General features: G+C 44.0%; 1 protein-coding gene across 1 annotated transcript in view; it reads left to right on the forward strand.

The window, feature by feature from the left end:
• Positions 1-19,848, forward strand: part of CACNA1B (calcium voltage-gated channel subunit alpha1 B) — a 467,134-nt gene that overhangs the window by 172,422 nt on the left and 274,864 nt on the right. Inside the window, exons 5-6 of the mRNA XM_069747979.1 lie at positions 1,623-1,775; positions 8,036-8,220. Coding sequence (XP_069604080.1) covers positions 1,623-1,775; positions 8,036-8,220 — 338 coding nt within the window. The remainder of the gene's footprint in view (positions 1-1,622; positions 1,776-8,035; positions 8,221-19,848) is intronic.

The following is a 19,848-nucleotide window of genomic DNA, read 5'->3' on the forward strand; positions in this document are numbered from 1 at the left end:
ATAAAACGCTATCATGTGGAATTATATACTTAACAAAAAAAGTGTGAAACAACTGAAAATATGTCTTATATTCTAGGTTCTTCAAAGTAGCCACCTTTTGCTTTGATGACTGCTTTGCACACTCTTGGCATTCTCTTGATGAGCTTCAAGAGGTAGTCACCGGGAATGGTTTTCACTTCACAGGTGTGCCCTGTCAGGTTTAATAAGTGGGATTTCTTGCCTTATAAATGAGGTTGGGACCATCAGTTGTGTTGAGCAGAAGTCTGGTGGATACACAGCTGATAGTCCTACTGAATAGACTGTTAGAATTTGTATTATGGCAAGAAAAAAGCAGCTAAGTAAAGAAAAACGAGTGGCCATCATTACTTTAAGAAATGAAGGTCAGTAAGTCAAAAAAATTGGGAAAACTTTGAAAGTGTCCCCAAGTGCAGTTGCAAAAACCATCAAGCGCTACAAAGAAACTGGCTCACATGAGGACTGCCCCAGGAAAGGAAGACCAAGAGTCACCTCTGCTTCTGAGGATAAGTTTATCCGAGTCACCAGCCTCAGAAATCGCAGGTTAACAGCAGCTCAGATTAGAGACCAGGTCAATGCCACACAGAGTTCTAGCAGCAGACACATCTCTACAACAACTGTTAAGAGGAGACTTTGTGCAGCAGGCCTTCATGGTAAAATAGCTGCTAGGAAACCACTGTTAAGGACAGGCAACAAGCAGAAGAGACTTGTTTGGGCTAAAGAACACAATGAATGGACATTAGACCAGTGCAAATCTGTGTTTTGGTCTGAGGAGTCCAAATTTGAGATCTTTGGTTCCAACCACCGTGTCTTTGTGCAACGCAGAAAAGGTGAACAGATGGTCTCTATATGCCTGGTTCCCACTAGTTGGACCATCATTTATTGTTCAACAGGACAATGACCTCAAACACACCTCCAGGCTGTATTAGGGCTATTTGACCAAGAAGGAGAGTGATGGGGGGCTATGCCAGATGACCTGGCCTCCACAGTCACCAGACCTGAACCCAATTGAGATGGTTTGGGGTGAGCTGAACCGCAGAGTGAAGGCAAAAGGGCCAACAAGTGCTAAGCATCTCTGGGAACTCCTTCAAGATTGTTAGAAGACCATTCCCGGTGACTACCTCTTGAAGCTCATCAAGAGAATGCCAAGAGTGTGCAAAGCAGTCATCAAAGCAAAAGGTGGCTACTTTGAAGAACCTAGAATATAAAACATATGTTCAGTTGTTTCACACTTTTTTGTTAAGTATATAATTCCACATGTGTTAATTCATAGTTTTGATGCCTTCAGTGTGAATGTACAATTTCATAGTCATGAAAATACAGAAAAATCTTTAAATGAGAAGGTGTGTCCAAACTTTTGGTCTGTACTCTAGGTCTTAAAAAAGTTACATAGCTGGGCATATAAGAGTATTGTCCTGATATGTAAGGGGTAAAGTTGTATTTATTATGGGGTGGGCATAATGTAAGGTAGTCAAAGACCGGATTAGGACTTCTTGTGTTTACTGTATACCACTAAATCCCCCACTATGGATCCTGTATGGCTTGTGATAATATCTGAATATTGTGTGGGTAATGCTTGACTCCTATCCCTTTCTTCTACATTTCAGGTCTACAGGTGGTGTTAAAGTCCATCATGAAGGCCATGGTCCCTCTGCTTCAGATCGGCTTGCTCCTTTTCTTTGCAATCGTCATGTTTGCCATTATTGGGCTGGAGTTTTATATGGGAAAGTTCCACAAAACTTGCTTCTCTTCTGAAACGGGTAAGAATCGGATAATTATGGCACCAGCTTTAAAAGTAATACAGATTTTAAATTGAAAATAAAAACCCTTGCTGAGATTCAGAGTTAAGGGATTTAAAATGGTAAGAACATTTAATGAGGTGCATTTAGATATTCCTTCTCATCATTCCGCAGGTTGGAGAGCAGAATCATACTTTCTTTTAATTAGTAGGAGATTTCTTTTGAGCTTGGTGTTGTCCCCTTGCTAAGTAGTGCATTATGAACTACCAAAAAGTCAGTGTGCATCTGTTCACATTTGCAAATTCGCTAAGATTTGACATCAACAAGACAATGATGGGGTCTTCTAGGAGAAGTAGACATCTACTGTATGATAAATCTGACATAGCACTGACTGGTTGGGCATACATTATGTCGATCATCTATAACTGATGGGGATAGCCAAGCATTGTACCCATCAGTCCCACAAAAAATAAATGGAAAAGGCATGGTGAATACTCCACTATCCTGCTCCATTCATTATAAGAAGAAGTGGTGAAGCATCTGGAGCCTCGCTTTCAAGATCGATGGAGATCCCAGTAGTGAGACATTCCAATAGATAAGTGATAAATGTCTTTGATGGTAAAACAATAGCCACTATGGACCTTTATCATCGGATTATCATGCTCCATAAGAAGAATCATAATCAAGATACAGTAATCTGTAAATACATTGTTTAAAATGGAAACCCAAGAAGACAAGGTTGTTCAATCTCGACAAGCCCTATAAACCCAATTTAGCACAGAACTTGCAAATGTCTGATAATACCAGCTCAGGATTGCAGTATCTTGAATTGTCTAATATATTTCTATCAAAGAGATGGAAATCTCCATAAGCGCCTGGTTGTGACTGTTTTGCAGCTTCATTAATTGTTCTTTTGTCTAACTTTTCCAGCTTTGACACTGGAAAAAAATGACCTCCAGGAAATGAGAGATCTGTCAGTGTGCCTCTTTGAGAAGCTCACCCGTCACTATCTAGAGAGGGTTTTTGGAGATCAAGGAAGCTTAGAGACCGATGTCAGGCAGTGTTAATAACTTTCTGCTGTATCACATATGCAGACTCTCTGATTTTACCTCTGGAAATTAGAATAATTTGCGATAATCCAAGGATGTGTTTTCCCTCTCATTCCTCTTTTGTGGCGGGCAGAGAAAGTGCCAGGCCTTAAAACGGATTATCAGAAAGCTAGACAGTCCTCCAAGCTGCTCCAATTCCTCTCCACCAGAAACAATACTTTTTTTTTAATAAACCCCTTGCCCCAGAAAAAGAATGGTCATTTTTAATATATTCAAGGACATATATTACCTATCATTTTCATAGATGCAATACTTTCATAGGGTTTCAAGTCAGCCATCTACAAATTCCACCGTGCCACATACCACCAGAACTTCAGGAACCAGCGTGACCCATTATATCTTCATTTCCTAAATTTGTGTGTTTAAGGTCACCAATTGGCAACTTTCATTCTTTTTGGTAATAAAAGGAAAGGACATGATCACCCTGTCAACAGGGAGCACATTACTGACCATTGGACACCAGAGCAAGGAAACCTGACAATTAATCCATCAGGAAGAAAATGCTATATCCATTAGGCCACCAGGGAGAGGATACTGTTCTAATAGGCCACTGGGCAGTGGATAGTATTCCCCTTACACCCTAACAAGTGTCTACCATTTTTCTAGGCCATCAGGCTGTGGATGCTATTCAAGTAGGCCACCATAAAATTAATTTTAATACTCCATTAGGTCCTCAGGAAGCAACTTGTATTCCACTAGGCTGTTACAGAGTAAATGCTGTTTCACTAGGCCACTAGGGAGTGGATGCTATTTTACTAGCACCAATGGAGACACTATTATATCACTAGGTCACCAGGGAGCGAATGCTTTTCCACCAGGCTACCAAGGAGCAAATGTTATTCCACCAGCTCACCAGGAAGTGGCTTTTGTTACAGTTTGCCACCAGAAGGTGAATGGTTGTCCAATAGGTCCTCAGGAAGCGACTGCACTTACACTTGGCTACTAGAGAGTATATGCCATTCTGCTAGTCCTTAAGGGAGTGATCAGTTTTACACTATGCCCACTGGATGCACTTATTATTGCACTAGGCCACCAGGGTGGGAATGGACTTCCATAAAGCCTCTAGGATAAACAATATTATGTTGGAGTGAATGCTTTGAAACTAGGACTTGGACATGCCTACTATACTACTAGGCTTTCAGAAAGTGGATGATATTCCATTTAATCTGGGGAGCTGCTGCTATTCTACTAGGCCACTAGAAAATACACTCCTCAATATTAGAAATTGCAACACTGAAAAGGCAGAGGCCTGTAATTTTGGAAATTCCAGGATGGATATTCATGTAATTGATCAACAAATGGTGAAAAAAAATTGAAACAACATTTTCAAAACATCTAAATGTATTTATATTTGAATGCTCCACGTGCAAAAATACAGCCACGTACAGCCTCAGCTGCTGTCAGTGAGGTTATTAATGGTTGTCTGAGGACTCTTCTGATGCACTGAATGTGTAACGTGGTGCTAGGTGGTAGCCGTGGACGAGGCACTGGCACGGTACATGAAGGTGGGGGCTTCGCTGGGTGTGTGGACTTGTGCTATGGGGGCACTACGCCCTTGCAGACCGCATGTTACCAATGTCTTTGATAGGCCAGGACCAGATATTGAGGGCTTCAATGAGGGAGACTACCAGTTGAAAACAAACTTTTTACTGAAAGATAACTTTGTGGGAATTATGTACAGTAGGTAGCGGGTACACAACTTTATAAATGTTTCCTTCACAATACGGAGCATTTTCACACACAGTCTCAACTCCTTTCTCATTACTCACTCATTCTCTATCTCCACTGCTTTAATTTCACCACAACCCAGCTCAGTACCACAGTCCAGTTAGCAAGAGTCCTAGTCTCAACCCACAGTTCTATGTCTTATTTCCCCTTAAGGGAACCATGTTGCCAGTATGGCTGGACCTTAGCTTCTCCGCTACTCCCGCCCGGGGCACCCTTTGTCTCACATTCTCTGTCCCGTCTTGGCCTACTGCCTCTCTGAGTTATAAACTCTGGGCTGTACTGCTAGGCGTCCTCCTCCAGGACCCACCTCCGATTGTTCACTCTGTTGTCCTATCTATTTTCTTTTTCTCTTTACTCCCGTTCACACTAACCACTGTCTCGCTCTCTCTTCACTTCGGGACACCCACGTCATGTGGCACTGCCCACTATCCAGGCCTTAGGTTTGCTTCAGATACACACTCGGCCCCATCTGATAGCCTGAAAGAAAACTGTATCTATCTTTTCATCTTAGCCCCTCCTATTTTGGGCTAGTCTCATTCATTAACTGTAACTCTACCTACTGTTGGGCAGAACACAATGCCAGCACTATTAAAGCACATCGCAGTTCACATTATACAATAAAACAATACCCATGTTCTTCGAGGGGGCAGAATGTCCATCTTCTTACAAATGCACTTGAGCAAATCATCACAATCCGCTGCTGGCAGCTCCTGAGTAATCAGTGACCAATGACTTCCCAGATATGCTCGATGGGAGACAAGCCTGGAAATGCTGCAGCCATGCTAGCACATATAGGCCACGCAGGCAGATCACAGGAGCACAAGCAAAAAGCATCCATGGCTTGTCGTGTTGAAAAACTGCTCCTGAGACACTGGATAAAAGGCTGCACCACTGGTTCCACCCCCAAATCAATGTAACGCCAAGCTGTTAGTGCGCCTGGGATGAAGACTAGAGGGACTGGCTACTGTACAATATTCCACCCCAAACTGTGATCCTGGGAGTAGGACTGGATTAATAACCTCAGTGATGGCAGCCAAGGCTGTAAGTGCTGGGATTTCTGCACATGGCTCATACTCCAGACTCAATAACTTAAGATGTTTTGAATATTTTGTTTCCATTTTTTCATCATTTATAGATCAGTAACACCTATATCCATCCTGCGATTTCCATCATTCGACGACTTTTCCTTCTTGGTGTTGCAATATCAGTGTTGAGGATTGTATATGCTGTTCCACTAGGTACCAGAGAGCAGTTACTATTCCACTAAGACATATATATGTAGCCATCAGGGAGTCGATACTATTTCACTAGTTCACAAATAGTGGACACGAGAGTTTGTGTGCATCGATCCTCAGAACCAGGTCCATCGGCTAAGACAGCGATCTCTGGCTGCTGGATGGCAATCTTGAGAACTACCTTTTACCTGATGGCATTGGTGGCTTTTCTTTTGATTAGACATCATTGTTGCAGTGTCATATAGATATGAGAACGTGCCAGGCCGGCTAATCAAAAGAACAATCACTGATGCCATCTGGTCAAGGACAGTTCTCATGGCTCCCATCCAGCGGTCAGAGATTAATGCTTTTGATGTTGGACCTGGTCTTACGAATCCATTTGCACCAACTACAGTGGAGACCAATTTTCCTGTTACAAGAAATAGTCTTGGACCCTACAGAAGAAAAGGTTTGGAACATCGTCTGAAAGAATAGGAAAGCACAGCTTTGCCAAAAGTAATATCCCGTTAGAATAGGACATGTATTAAAGTTACATATAATGCCTTCTAAATCTTCTTTGGTTGGTGATCAAGGCTCATATACAATAACTGTATATAACGTATATACAGTTAAGTCCATATTTATTTGGACAGAGACAACATTTTTCTCATTTTGGTTATAGACATTACCACAATGAATGTTAAACAAAACAATTCAGATGCAGTTGAAGTTCAGACTTTCAGCTTTCATTTGAGAGTATCCACATTAAAATTGGATGAAGGGTTTAGGAGTTTCAGCTCCTTAACATGTGCCACCCTGTTTTTGAAGGGACCAAAATTAATTGGACAATTGACTCCAAGGCTATTTCATGGACAGGTGTGGGCAATCCCTTCGTTATGTCATTCTCAATTAAGCAGATAAAAGGCCTGGAGTTGATTTGAGGTGTGGTGCTTGCATTTGGAAGGTTTTGCTGTGAAGTAAACATGCGGTCAAAGGAGCTCTCCATGCAGGTGAAACAAGCCATCTTTAAGCTGCGAAAACAGAAAAAACCCATCCGAGAAATTGCTACAATATTAGGAGTGGCAAAATCTACAGTTTGGTATATCCTGAGAAAGAAAGAAAGCATCGGTGAACTCATCAATGCAAAAAGACCTGGGCGCCCACGGAAGACAACAGTGGTGGATGATGGCAGAATAATCTCCATGGTGAAGAGAAACCCCTTCACAACAGCCAACCAAGTGAACAACACTCTCCAGGAGGTCGGCGTATCAATATCCAAATCTACCATAAAGAGAAGACTGCATGAAAGTAAATACAGAGGGCTCACTGCACGGTGCAAGCCACTCATAAGCATCAAGAATAAAAAGGCTAAAAAACATCTAAAAAAGCCATCACAGTTCTGGAAGAACATTCTTTGGACAGATGAAACCAAGATCAACCTCTCCTAGAATGATGGAAAGAGAAAAGTATGGCGACGGCGTGGTACAGCTCATGATTCAAAGCATACCACATCATCTGTAAAACACGGCGGAGGCAGTGTGATGACTTGGGCATGCATGGCTGCCAGTGGCACTGGGTCATTAGTGTTTATTGATGATGTGACACAGGACAGAAGCAGCCAAATGAATTCTGAGGTATTCAGAGCCGCCATACTGTGTGCTCAGATCCAGCCAAATGCACCCAAACTGATTGGTCGTCGTTTCATACTACAGATGGACAATGACCCAAAACATAAAGCCAAAGCAACCCAGGAGTTTATTAAAGCAATGAAGTGGAATATTCTTGAATGTTAACTGAAAACCACCGCAGCGATGGCCTGGCTGAGCATCAAAAAGGAGGAAACACAGCGTCTGGTGATGTCCGTGAGTTCAAAACTTCAGGCAGTCATTGCCAACAAAGGGTTTTCAACCAAGTACTAGAAATGAACATTTTATTTAAAATTATTTAATCTGTCCAATTACTTTTGGTCCCTTTAAAAACAGGGTGGCACATGTTAAGAAGCTGAAACTCCTAAACCCTTCATCCAATTTTAATGTGGATACCCTCAAATGAAAGCTGAAAGTCTGAACTTCAACTGCATCTGAATTGTTTGTTTACAATTCATTGTGGTAATGTCTATAACCAAAATTAGAAAACTGTTGTCTCTGTCCAAATATATATGGACTTAACTGTAGGGTTGGAGGCAAGGTTTGCAATATCTATCACTCAAAACTGTATCCTTTGTAAACAGGTGAAACAGTTGCTGATTTCCCATGTGGAGAAGAGCTGCCAGCTAGAACCTGTGAAGCATCGGAGTGCAGATTGTATTGGAAAGGACCTAACTTTGGAATCACCAACTTTGACAATATCTTGTTTGCGGTCTTAACGGTTTTCCAGTGCATTACCATGGAAGGATGGACGGACATCCTGTATAACGTAAGTGACAATGAGCCTTCAGTGATAGCAGTGATGGCCGTGTTATAGAGACAGGTATGGGACTTTGGGAAAGAGTCCTTGACTTACTCTGCCATGGGATGGTCTTAGTGGATCTGGACCAGGTTTGGATGGTTGAGTATTGTTTTTGATATTGTTATTATTATTTTTGTTAAACTTAACTCTCTGGAAAATCTGATTTTGTTCAAAATGTAAAACCAGATGCAGGATATGGTGCATCCCTAATTTTATTAATTTTTTTTTGCCATAAATACAAGGTTTCCTATGGAGATTATAAGTCTTGAGGCATATGGGATAACTATGACATTCTGTCCTGCGTAGGATAACATCGCTTGTTCAATGGCTCAAGGAGCTGACACAGAGATGTGAATAGAAATGTGCCAATTAGCTGTAAAGTGGAAGCACCCGATATAGCCACGGGAGCGGGAAAACAGATATCCCTGTTTCTCATTGTCACAATTACTGCACGTTTTATTAAAAAAACAAAAAACTAAAGGCGTTACATATGAATACAGAATACAGACCAGACCTTCTCCCAAGATTATAATCTCCTTACTTAGGCTCGGTGTCATTTTCTGTCTGCACAGTGTCTCATGATGGAGACATAAATCCCAGCAAACCGCAAATACATAGTTATAGATTTTCTTTTATGGGTTTAGATTTTTGGCAGTCGTGAAACCTGTTATGTCGATGTAGAACAGGGCCCTTGAACCTGGTTGCTGATGATGATGATGTCTAGCCTAGTTACATGGTGCTACTAGTTGTGTGAAGGTGGGAACTGAAATGTAGATAATTCTCATTAATTGTTGTTGGTCATCAAGGAAATGTTGTAGAGCAGCCATATGCATAAAAAAAGACAGTTGATACCTCCTAACAAAAAAATTAAAAGCATTGGTGGAAACAAGTTACTGAGTTGCATACTTCCAAACATTTAAAACACCCCAATTTGCCCATATTAGGATGGCAGGTTTTCCAAATCAATACTATGTATGAGTAATGAAAAAGCAAAGACGAAAGATCATTCGCTCTGCGAGTGTAGATACAGTGGGTACGGAAAGTATTCAGACCCGTTAAAATTTTTCACTCATCCTTTCATTGCAGCCATTTGGTAAATTCAAAAAAGTTCATTTTTTCTCATTAATGTACACTCTGCAGTGCACCCCATCTTGACTGAAAAAAAACAAAAATGTAGAAATTTTTACAAATTTAATAAAAAAGAAAAACTGAAATATCACGTGGTCATAAGTACCCTTTGCTCAGACGCTCATATTTAAGTCACATGCTGTCCATTTCCTTGTGAACCTCCTTGAGATGATTCTACTCCTTCAGTGGAGTCCAGCGGTGTTTAATTAAACTGATAGGACTTGATTTGGAAAGGCACACACCTGTCTATATAAGACCTCAGAGCTCACAGAGCATGTCAGACCAAATGAGAATCATAAGGTCAAAGGAACTGGCCAAGGAGCTCAGAGACAGAATTGTAGCAAGGCACAGATCTGGCCAAGGTTACAACAGAATTTCTGCAGTACTCAAGGTTCCAAAGACCACAGTGGCCTCCATAATCCTTAAAGGGAACCTGTCACCCCGTTTTTTCAGATTGAGATATAAATACTGTTAAATAGGGCCTGCGCTGTGCGTTACTATAGTGTATGTAGTGTACCCTGATTCCCCACCTATGCTGAGAAATACATTACCAAAGTCGCCGTTTTCGCCTGTCAATCAGGCTGGTCTGGTCAGGTGGGCGTGGTGACATCGCTCTTTTCTTCCCCAGCTTTCCGTTGGTGGCGTAGTGGTGTGCGCATGTCCAAGTTCCGAATTCCCTGCGCGCACGTGAAGAAACAGCGCGTGATCTGCGCTGTTATCCCTTTCATCGGTGGGGGCGGCCATCTTCCTGGGGCCGCGCGTGCGCAGATGGAGTGCTCTGCTGCACGGGGCTTCAGGAAAATGGCCGCGGGATGCCGCGCGTGCGCAGAAGAGATCGCGGCGGCCATTTTCCCAAAGCCGAGATGCAAACTGTTTCTTCACGTGCGCGCAGGGAATTTGGAACTTGGACATGCGCACACCACTACGCCACCAACGGAAAGCTGGGGAAGAAAAGAGCGATGTCACCACGCCCACCTGACCAGACCAGCCTGATTGACAGGCGAAAACGGCGACTTTGGTAATGTATTTCTCAGCATAGGTGGGGAATCAGGGTACACTACATACACTATAGTAACGCACAGCGCAGGCCCTATTTAACAGTATTTATATCACAATCTGAAAAAACGGGGTGACAGGTTCCCTTTAAATGGAAGAAGTTTGGGACCACCAGAAGTCTTCCTAGACCTGGCCGTCCAGCCAAACTGAGCAATCGTGGGAGAAGAGCCTTGGTGAGAGAGGTAAAGAACAACCCCAAGATCACTGTGGCTGAGCTCCAGAGATGCAGTAGGGAGATGGGAGAAAGTTCCACAAAGTCAGCTATCACTGCAGCCCTCCATCAGTCGGGCCTTTATGGCAGAGTGGCCCGACGGAAGCCTCTCCTCAGTGCAAGACATATAAAAGCCAGCATATAGTTTGCTAAAAAACACATGAAGGACTCCCAGACTATGAGAAATAAGATACTCTGGTCTGATGAGATGAAGATAGACCTTTTTGGTGATAATTCTGAGCGGTATGTGTGGAGAAAACCAGGCACTGCTCATCACCTGCCCAATACAATCCCAACAGTGAAACATGGTGGTGGCAGCATCATTATATTGGGGTGTTTTTCAGTTGCAGGGACAGGACAACTGGTTGTCATTGAAGGAAACATGAATGCGGCCAAGTACAGAGATATCCTGGATGAAAACCTCTTCCAGAGTGCTCTGGACCTCAGACTTGGCCAAAGGTTCACCTTCCAACAAGACAATGACCATAAGCACACAGCTAAAATAACAAAGGAGTGGCTTCAGAACAACTCTGTGACCATTCTTGACTGGCCCAGCCAGAGCCTTGACCTGAATTAACCAAATGGCTGCAATGAAACAAAGAGTGAAAAATTTAAAGGGGCCTGAATGTTGTGAATTCTGTTGTCGGGCTCCCTCCTGTGGTCATGAATGGTACTTCGGCTGGTTCTGTCCATGGACTTTCTCTGGTGGCTGTGGGTGTTTCTGAGTTTCCTTCCACAGGTGACGAGGTTAATTCGTTAGCTGGCTGCTCTATTTAACTCCACTTAGATCTTTGCTCCATGCCACCTGTCAATGTTCCAGTATTGGTCTAGTTCACTCCTGGATCGTTCTTGTGACCTGTCTTCCCAGCAGAAGCTAAGTGACTGCTTGTTTTTCTCTCGTTTGCTATTTTTCTATCCAGCTTGCTATTTTGATTGTTGTCTTGCTTGCTGGAAGCTCTGGGACGCAGAGGGAGCGCCTCCGCACCGTGAGTCGGTGCGGAGGGTCTTTTTGCGCCCTCTGCGTGGTCTTTTTGTAGGTTTTTGTGCTGACCGCAAAGCTACCTTTCCTATCCTCAGTCTGTTCAGTAAGTCGGGCCTCACTTTGCTTACTCTATTTCATCTCTGTGTTTGTATTTTCATCTTTACTCACAGTCATTATATGTGAGGGGCTGCCTTTTCCTTTGGGGAATTTCTCTGAGGCAAGGTAGGCTTTATTTTTCTATCTTTAGGGCTAGCTAATTCCTTAGGCTGTGCCGAGTTGCATAGGGAGCGTTAGGAGCAATCCACGGCTATTTCTAGTGTGGTTGATAGGATTAGGGATTGCGGTCAGCAGAGTTCCCACGTCCCAGAGCTCGTCCTATATTATCAGTAACTATCAGGTCATTCCGTGTGCTCTTAACCACCAGGTCCATTATTGTCCTGACCACCAGGTCATAACACCTGAATGCTTTCCGTACCCAGTGTATATGCAAGCATTAAATATATTGATTATTGTAAATTGCATTTCTGTTTGGTTTATAGCAAACAATGCATACCCAGTTTGATCAAATTGTGTGAGCTCACCTACCACGACAAAGCAAACGTCATGGGTCACATGAAATAGGTTCATCTCGTTAATGCCTGATTGTTGCGCAACTCCAAATGTACAATGCAAAAAAAACTGCATTGAAATAAATGCACAGGAGCATAATGCTCTGCAAAAGCAAAGACAAAAGATGCAGCTGCACTTTGTAAGCTGCCATATGCAATGTTTACTAAGCGCCAACACAGAGCATCAGGTATGGACCCTTTGGGACCAGTGTCACTGTGTGATTCTGAATCTCCTGGTAGCAATGGGAAAACCAATGTAATCTTGCAATGGAGCATGCCACAAGGTTTCTTTTCCTGGTTTCATACGGATTAGGAGGCAATGAACTGTGTGCGCCACCATGTAACACCAGAGGGACATAGAGGTGACGAGTGAACCCATATAAAGTAAGACTGCTCTTGTTGGTACTGGTCTGTAGACTATGTGACTTAATATTCTCCACAGCTTTACAGGCTTCTGGTCAACCTTCTTCTTCTGTAGGACCATGGTTTTGGCAAGCAACGAGAGAGAATATGTTGGCAATGCCAACGTGCAAAGGGTCAGTTGTTTTGGGAGTACTAATGATGGCTAATCCAGGACCCACAAGTTCCTTATTTTAGTTTGTCTTCTTTGCATCTTGCTTTTCGTGGTCTTATTGCCATGTCTTGTCTCATTCAGTGTGTTTCTTTCGCTCGCCCGTTCCTCAGTCTGGAGTCTGATAAATGATTTCTGTTTTGTAATGAATAGTCCTTTCTTTTGGATTCATAGTCAAACACCCAGATTTGCCTGAGTCAGACCTTTTGCTTCTGTCAAGCTGTAAACTCCCCTTCCATCTGGTAGACCAGGTGATCGATGTATCCGTGTCTTCAGAGCGTTTCTATGCTCTGCTTCCGAATGCAGTCAACGATCATTTGTTATCTCATTGATTCTTATTTAATAGATCACGAAACGCCGGCAAAACGAAAAGATGAGAAACCAGAAGAAAATGTATGACTTTCATCACTGACCAGATGGACTGTCACTTAAAACCCTGCAATGTTCCCCTCCATTTTATTAGGGGGCGGGAGGAAGCATATCAATAAACCCCCCTGAGTGCAGACACAGCAACATGCTGTTGTCCCCTAGAGGCAAGCACTTTACATTTCTCGCTTAGTTGGAAGGTGCATGTAACCTCATCCAGCGGTTTTATTTACTAGTACTGTATCTCATTTAATAATGCTAGCTCGCTGTGTGCAGAGACCTCGTGCGTAGGCGAACCCTCTAGAAATTTCTGTCTCTGGAAATGTCTGTTTTTAAAAATGGACAAATCTGAATTCCTTCTAATCGGATCTTCTCTGCAAAGTTCCCAGAAAATAACACATTATGTAAATATATATATGTATATAAAGAAATATCAGAGCCAAAAATAAATGCTGTGCACGGATACAGCCTTTATAGAACCTGCTGAAAAAAAAGGCTCAAAATACGGGAGAAGCCTATTTGATTAACTTTCTGAAATATAAGTCCTACGATGTGAATGTTTGTCCTACAACTTGGCTTGGTTTGGACTACCACAATGTCTTATGTCCTTAAAAAATAAAGCTTCGTTCTTTTTAAGTACAAGATGGACTGGCGATCATCTGTGCCAAGGGACCCTATTCTTTGTCTGTTATGGCTTCTGTTCATGAAAATATTGTCTACAAAGACAACCCTTTATTAAATCAAATATGGGGGGGAATCAGATTATGACATTCCCAATTTTCAACAAGTCTCGATGGATCCCATTGGCCAAATATTGGGTCCATTATATTTCCATCATGGTTCAGATAATGCTAGTCCTGCAAACACCCTCTTTGAAGACTTCTGTGATGTTACTCTATGGACCTGCTGTTTTATGTGATATAGTAATGTGATTTTACATTCACTAGCCTGCAGCAGGTTGTTACCCTAGGGTATGGTTAACACACGTTAGGCCATCCCAGGTGGAGAGGAGTTACTGGGGCATTTGGACATGAAACTAGATCCTCTAGGTGGGTTTTTGGTTGAGCTATTAGAGTAGCAAGAAGCATAATGTGAGCTGCAGTCCACAAGTGGAAAGTGTGCTGCAATTAGGAATCAAAGAACAGTGTTATAGAAGCCAGTTACCACCTAATGGCCGGAGTGCGGAGACAGGAAGTCACAGTGACACATATTGGCCAATGTGACTGTCATATCGACACATATTGTTCACTTCCAGTGATTACCTATAGTGGCATAAATAGAGCTGACAGAGGTGTGATTCCCATAGGCAGCTGGTGAGGAGTGGACTACTATGATGTGTTAAACCAGTCCCGGAGGACTAATCTTTATCTGACCAGGAAGGAGCGCGGAGGTACTGCACTATAGTGTGGGATAATAGCAGTGGGAGAAGAAATTCTCTGTTAGTCTACAACAGTCAGACCTCATCTGGAATACTGTGTCCAGTTTTGGGCACCACATTTTAAAAAATACATCAACAAACTGGAGCAAGTTCAGATAAGAGCGACCAGAATGGTGACTGGTCTGCAAACCATGTCCTATGAGGAACGGTTACAGGATTTGGGAATGTTTAGCTTGCAAAAAGGAAGACTGAGAGGAGACTTAATAGCTGTCTATGGAGCGCCCCGTCAGGGCAAGGGGGTACTCGATACCGGGTCCTGCGGTTCGCAGGGGGATGTCACGGTGGCTGACCCGGTCCGTGGCCCTGGGACGTCCGTATAAAAGGGAAAGGTCTTTAAAGGGATAAAGTTTATGTTCGTGATGCCACCTGTGGTATTCGGTCAGGGTGACCGACGCTGCTTTAAGGGGTTCCCTGTGGTGATGTTATGGCAGCTAGATGGTATACCTTCCCACAGGTGAAGTATATCCCCAGGGCTTCCCAGTGTGTAGATGGTAGGATGGTGAGAGGCGCAGAGAAGAACGAGGACACAAGGTTGTAGTCTCTTTACCTTTTACTGAACACTTCAGCATCCACAGTCCAAAGCACCAGACCACAGGGCAGGCAGAGTCCGGCCGGTTCGGAGGCAAGTCCAGAGTCCCCTTGTCCAGGTGGAAGTCAATAGCCTTCCCTTGCACTGTAGTGGTGTAGTCCCTTACTGCATAAGCTTCAACTAAGGTCCTCACAGATGTGGTGTCTCTCTCTCTGTCCCCGTAGTCCGATAGGACAAAACCCGTATGACTGGTGGCTTGAGGCTGTTTATAGGGACTCTAGCATGCCCCGGCCTCTGAGGGGTGGCACCGTGCCTCCTGGGTGTAGGTGCGGACAGGTAACCTGCAATTAGCTGTCCTGCCGGTCTCTGAAGTAAGGCATAGAGGTCCTTACTACCTCGGTGTTCCGTCTACCGGTGTTCTGCGCCTCAGAAGGAGGCAGCCTGTTCGGGGCTGGTCCCCTTCTGGTATCCTTTCCTTTGCTTTCCTTCATGCTTGCTGCAATACAATTCTGCTTTCAAATGTCTCTTTATGGGAGCTGCAGTTCTGAGGGCATGCACAGCTCCATGGACCCTCTGGCCTCGGTCCTCTGACAGGAATCCGCCCCTGCCAGGAACAGCTTCCCTGAAGGACTGACTGACTTTCCCTACAGACTACCAGTTATATATATATATGGGGAGTCACCTAGTAAATAGGATAAGAAGCTCCCCCGGGTGGCCTGGAGTATGAATGTGTTGCATGTTTGTGATACCTGGATGCAGTTATTCTTCCTTGCCTCCAAACGTAGCATCACTCTCCCCTGGAGGAAAGCAATACCACTGTGACGACCGGGACCCTGGGCATCTACAAATATCTCAAGGGCTGTTACATTGTAGAAGGATCATCTTTATTCTCATTTGCACAAGGAAAGACTAGAAGCAATGGGATGAAACTGAATGGGAGGAGACACAGATTAGATATTAGAAAAAACTTTTTGACAGTTAGGGTGATCAGTGAGTGGAACAGGCTGCCATGAGAGGTGGTGAGTTCTCCTCCAATGGAAGTCTTCAAACAGAGGCTGAACAGACATCTGTCTAGGATGATTTAGTGAATCCTGCTTTGAGCAGGGGGTTGGACCAGATGACCGAGGAGGTCCCTGCCAACTCTACCATTCTATGATTCTATGAACTGTACTGGACATCTCTGTTACGCCATTTATAAAGGAACTAAAGTTTGAGCCTCTGTCTTATTTGGAAGAATTTTTACAAGAAATGCATGTTGTTGAACGAAATTAAGGTCTCCATACTATCATACCACTTGTGGCCCTAAAAAGGATTAAGAAAAAAGTCTCAACAAAGTACACGCACACTCAAAGGGGCCATAGGAGGGTGTATAGAAACAGGGAAGTAACCACTGGCCAGTCCTGTCCCTTACAGGTCTATAAGAGGTATTCATTTTGAGGGCCCACCCTCCGGGTGCAAAGTACACATGTACCCTTATAAATTCAGGACATATCATCTGTATGGACTAATGACTTTATGTGAAATAGTCCAGAAATGTGATAAACCACCAACAGAATGTGGTCTGCTGTAGCTTTAGGTTGTCCCTGAAATGGTTGATAACAGCTAGATATAGTATGAATTCATCTGAGCAATAAATGTAGATGAGACAGACTGTATGTCTAGTGCCCCTTTAAGTCTATGAGCATCTTGTAGTCTGTCATTGCTCTCAGCCCATCTCGTCATCACCGGCATATATCTTCCTGCTTATTCTCTCTCTGTCGCCATTGTGTCTACCTGCGCAACATACTCTTGTCATCCTGCGCCTATCTCTTATGGTTTATTGTCGTAGCATATGACTATTTCTAGCACTGTAGATCATGTGTCAGAAAGACTACATCCATCATACAACCCCCTGGCATATGCTGTATATGTGCAGCATGCCTTTACTTTGCAGCTCTATGTGTGCATACTGTACATGTATAAAGTAGTAGCTCTGTGTGTGTATACGGATATAGCTCCCTATGTGAATACACTTGTGGTAAAATTAGATCCGCTGTGGTAAAACTACAATGCCCATCATTGTTATGACCTGGTGGTCAGGACAATAATGGACCTGGTGGTTAAGAGCACACGGAATGACCTGATAGTTACTGATAATAAGGACGAGCTCTGGGACGTGGGAACTCTGCTGACCGCAATCCCTAAACCTATCAAACACACTAGAAATAGCCGTGGATTGCGCCTAACGCTCCCTATGCAACTCGGCACAGCCTAAGAAACTAGCTAGCCCTGAAGATAGAAAAATAAAGCCTACCTTGCCTCAGAGAAATTCCCCAAAGGAAAAGGCAGCCCCCCACATATAATGACGGTGAGTAAAGATGAAAATACAAACACAGAGATGAAATAGATTTAGCAAAGTGAGGCCCGACTTACTGAACAGTCAGAGGATAGGAAAGGTTACTTTGCGGTCAGCACAAAAACCTACAAAAAGACCACACAGAGGGAGCAAAAAGACCCTCCGCACCGACTCACGGTGCGGAGGCGCTCCCTCTGCGTCCCAGAGCTTCCAGCAAGCAAGACAACAAATTAAATAGCAAGCTGGACAGAAAAATAGCAAACCCAAGAAATACAAGCTGGAACTTAGCTTCTGATGGGAAGACAGGTCACAAGAACGATCCAGGAGTGAACTAGACCAATACTGGAACATTGACAGGTGGCATGGAGCAAAGATCTAAGTGGAGTTAAATAGAGCAGCAGCTAACGAATTAACCTCGTCACCTGTGAAACTCAGAAACACCCACCAGAGGAAGTCCATGGACAGAACCAGCTGAAGTACCATTCATGACCACAGGAGGGAACCCGACAACAGAATTCACAACAGTACCCCCCCTTGAGGAGGGGTCACCGAACCCTCACCAGAGCCCCCAGGCCGACCAGGATGAGCCAAATGAAAGGCATGAACCAGATCGGCAGCATGAACATCAGAGGCAAAAACCCAGGAATTATCTTCCTGACCATAACCCTTCCACTTGACCAGGTACTGGAGTTTCCGTCTCGAAACACGAGACTCCAAAATCTTCTCCACCACATACTCCAACTCCCCCTCAACTAACACCGGGGCAGGAGGATCAACGGATGGAACCACAGGCGCCACGTATCTCCGCAATAACGACCTATGGAACACATTATGGATGGCAAAAGAAGCAGGAAGGGCCAAACGAAATGACACAGGATTGATAACCTCAGAAATCTTATACGGACCAATGAAACGAGGCTTAAACTTAGGAGAGGAAACCTTCATAGGAACATAACGAGATGACAACCAAACCAAATCCCCAACACGAAGTCGGGGACCCACACAGCGTCGGCGGTTAGCGAAACGTTGAGCCTTCTCCTGGGACAATGTCAAATTGTCCACCACATGAGTCCAAATCTGCTGCAACCTATCCACCACAGTATCTACACCAGGACAGTCTGAAGACTCAACCTGCCCTGAAGAGAAACGAGGATGGAAACCAGAATTGCAGAAAAACGGCGAAACCAAAGTAGCCGAGCTGGCCCGATTATTAAGGGCGAACTCAGCCAAAGGCAAAAAGGACACCCAATCATCCTGATCAGCAGAAACAAAGCATCTCAGATATGTTTCCAAAGTTTGATTAGTTCGTTCGGTTTGGCCATTTGTCTGAGGATGGAAAGCCGAGGAAAAAGACAAATCAATGCCCATCCTAGCACAAAAGGATCGCCAAAACCTTGAAACAAACTGGGAACCTCTGTCAGAAACGATGTTCTCCGGGATACCATGTAAACGAACCACATGCTGGAAAAATAATGGCACCAAATCAGAGGAGGAAGGCAATTTAGACAAAGGTACCAAATGGACCATCTTAGAAAAGCGATCACAAACCACCCAAATGACCTACATCTTTTGAGAGACAGGGAGATCCGAAATAAAATCCACAGATATATGCGTCCAGGGCCTCTTCGGGACCGGCAAGGGCAAAAGCAACCCACTGGCACGAGAACAGCAGGGCTTAGCCCGAGCACAAGTCCCACAGGACTGCACAAAAGAACGCACATCCCGCGACAAAGACGGCCACCAGAAGGATCTACCCACCAAATCTCTGGTACCAAAGATTCCAGGATGCCCAGCCAACACTGAACAATGAATCTCAGAGATAACTCTACTAGTCCATCTATCAGGGACAAACAGTTTCTCCGCTGGGCAACGGTCAGGTCTATCAGCCTGAAATTTTTGCAGCACCCGCCGCAAATCAGGGGAGATGGCAGACAAAATTACCCCCTCTTTGAGAATACCCGCCGGCTCAGGAACACCCGGAGAGTCAGGCACAAAACTCCTTGACAGGGCATCAGCCTTCACATTCTTAGAGCCCGGAAGGTACGAAACCACAAAATCAAAACGGGAGAAAAATAACGACCATCGAGCCTGTCTCGGATTCAACCGTTTGGCAGACTCAAGATAACTCAAATTCTTGTGATCTGTCAAGACCACCACGCGATGCTTGGCTCCTTCCAGCCAATGACGCCACTCCTCGAATGCCCACTTCATGGCCAACAATTCACGATTACCAACATCATAGTTACGCTCAGCAGGCGAAAACTTTCTAGAAAAGAAACACATGGCTTCATCACCGAGCCATCAGAACTTCTCTGTGACAAAGCAGCCCCTGCTCCAATCTCAGAAGCATCAACCTCAACCTGAAACGGAA

This window comes from Ranitomeya imitator, chromosome 2 (genome assembly GCF_032444005.1).
Source record: "Ranitomeya imitator isolate aRanImi1 chromosome 2, aRanImi1.pri, whole genome shotgun sequence".
Lineage (NCBI taxonomy): Eukaryota > Metazoa > Chordata > Amphibia > Anura > Dendrobatidae > Ranitomeya > Ranitomeya imitator.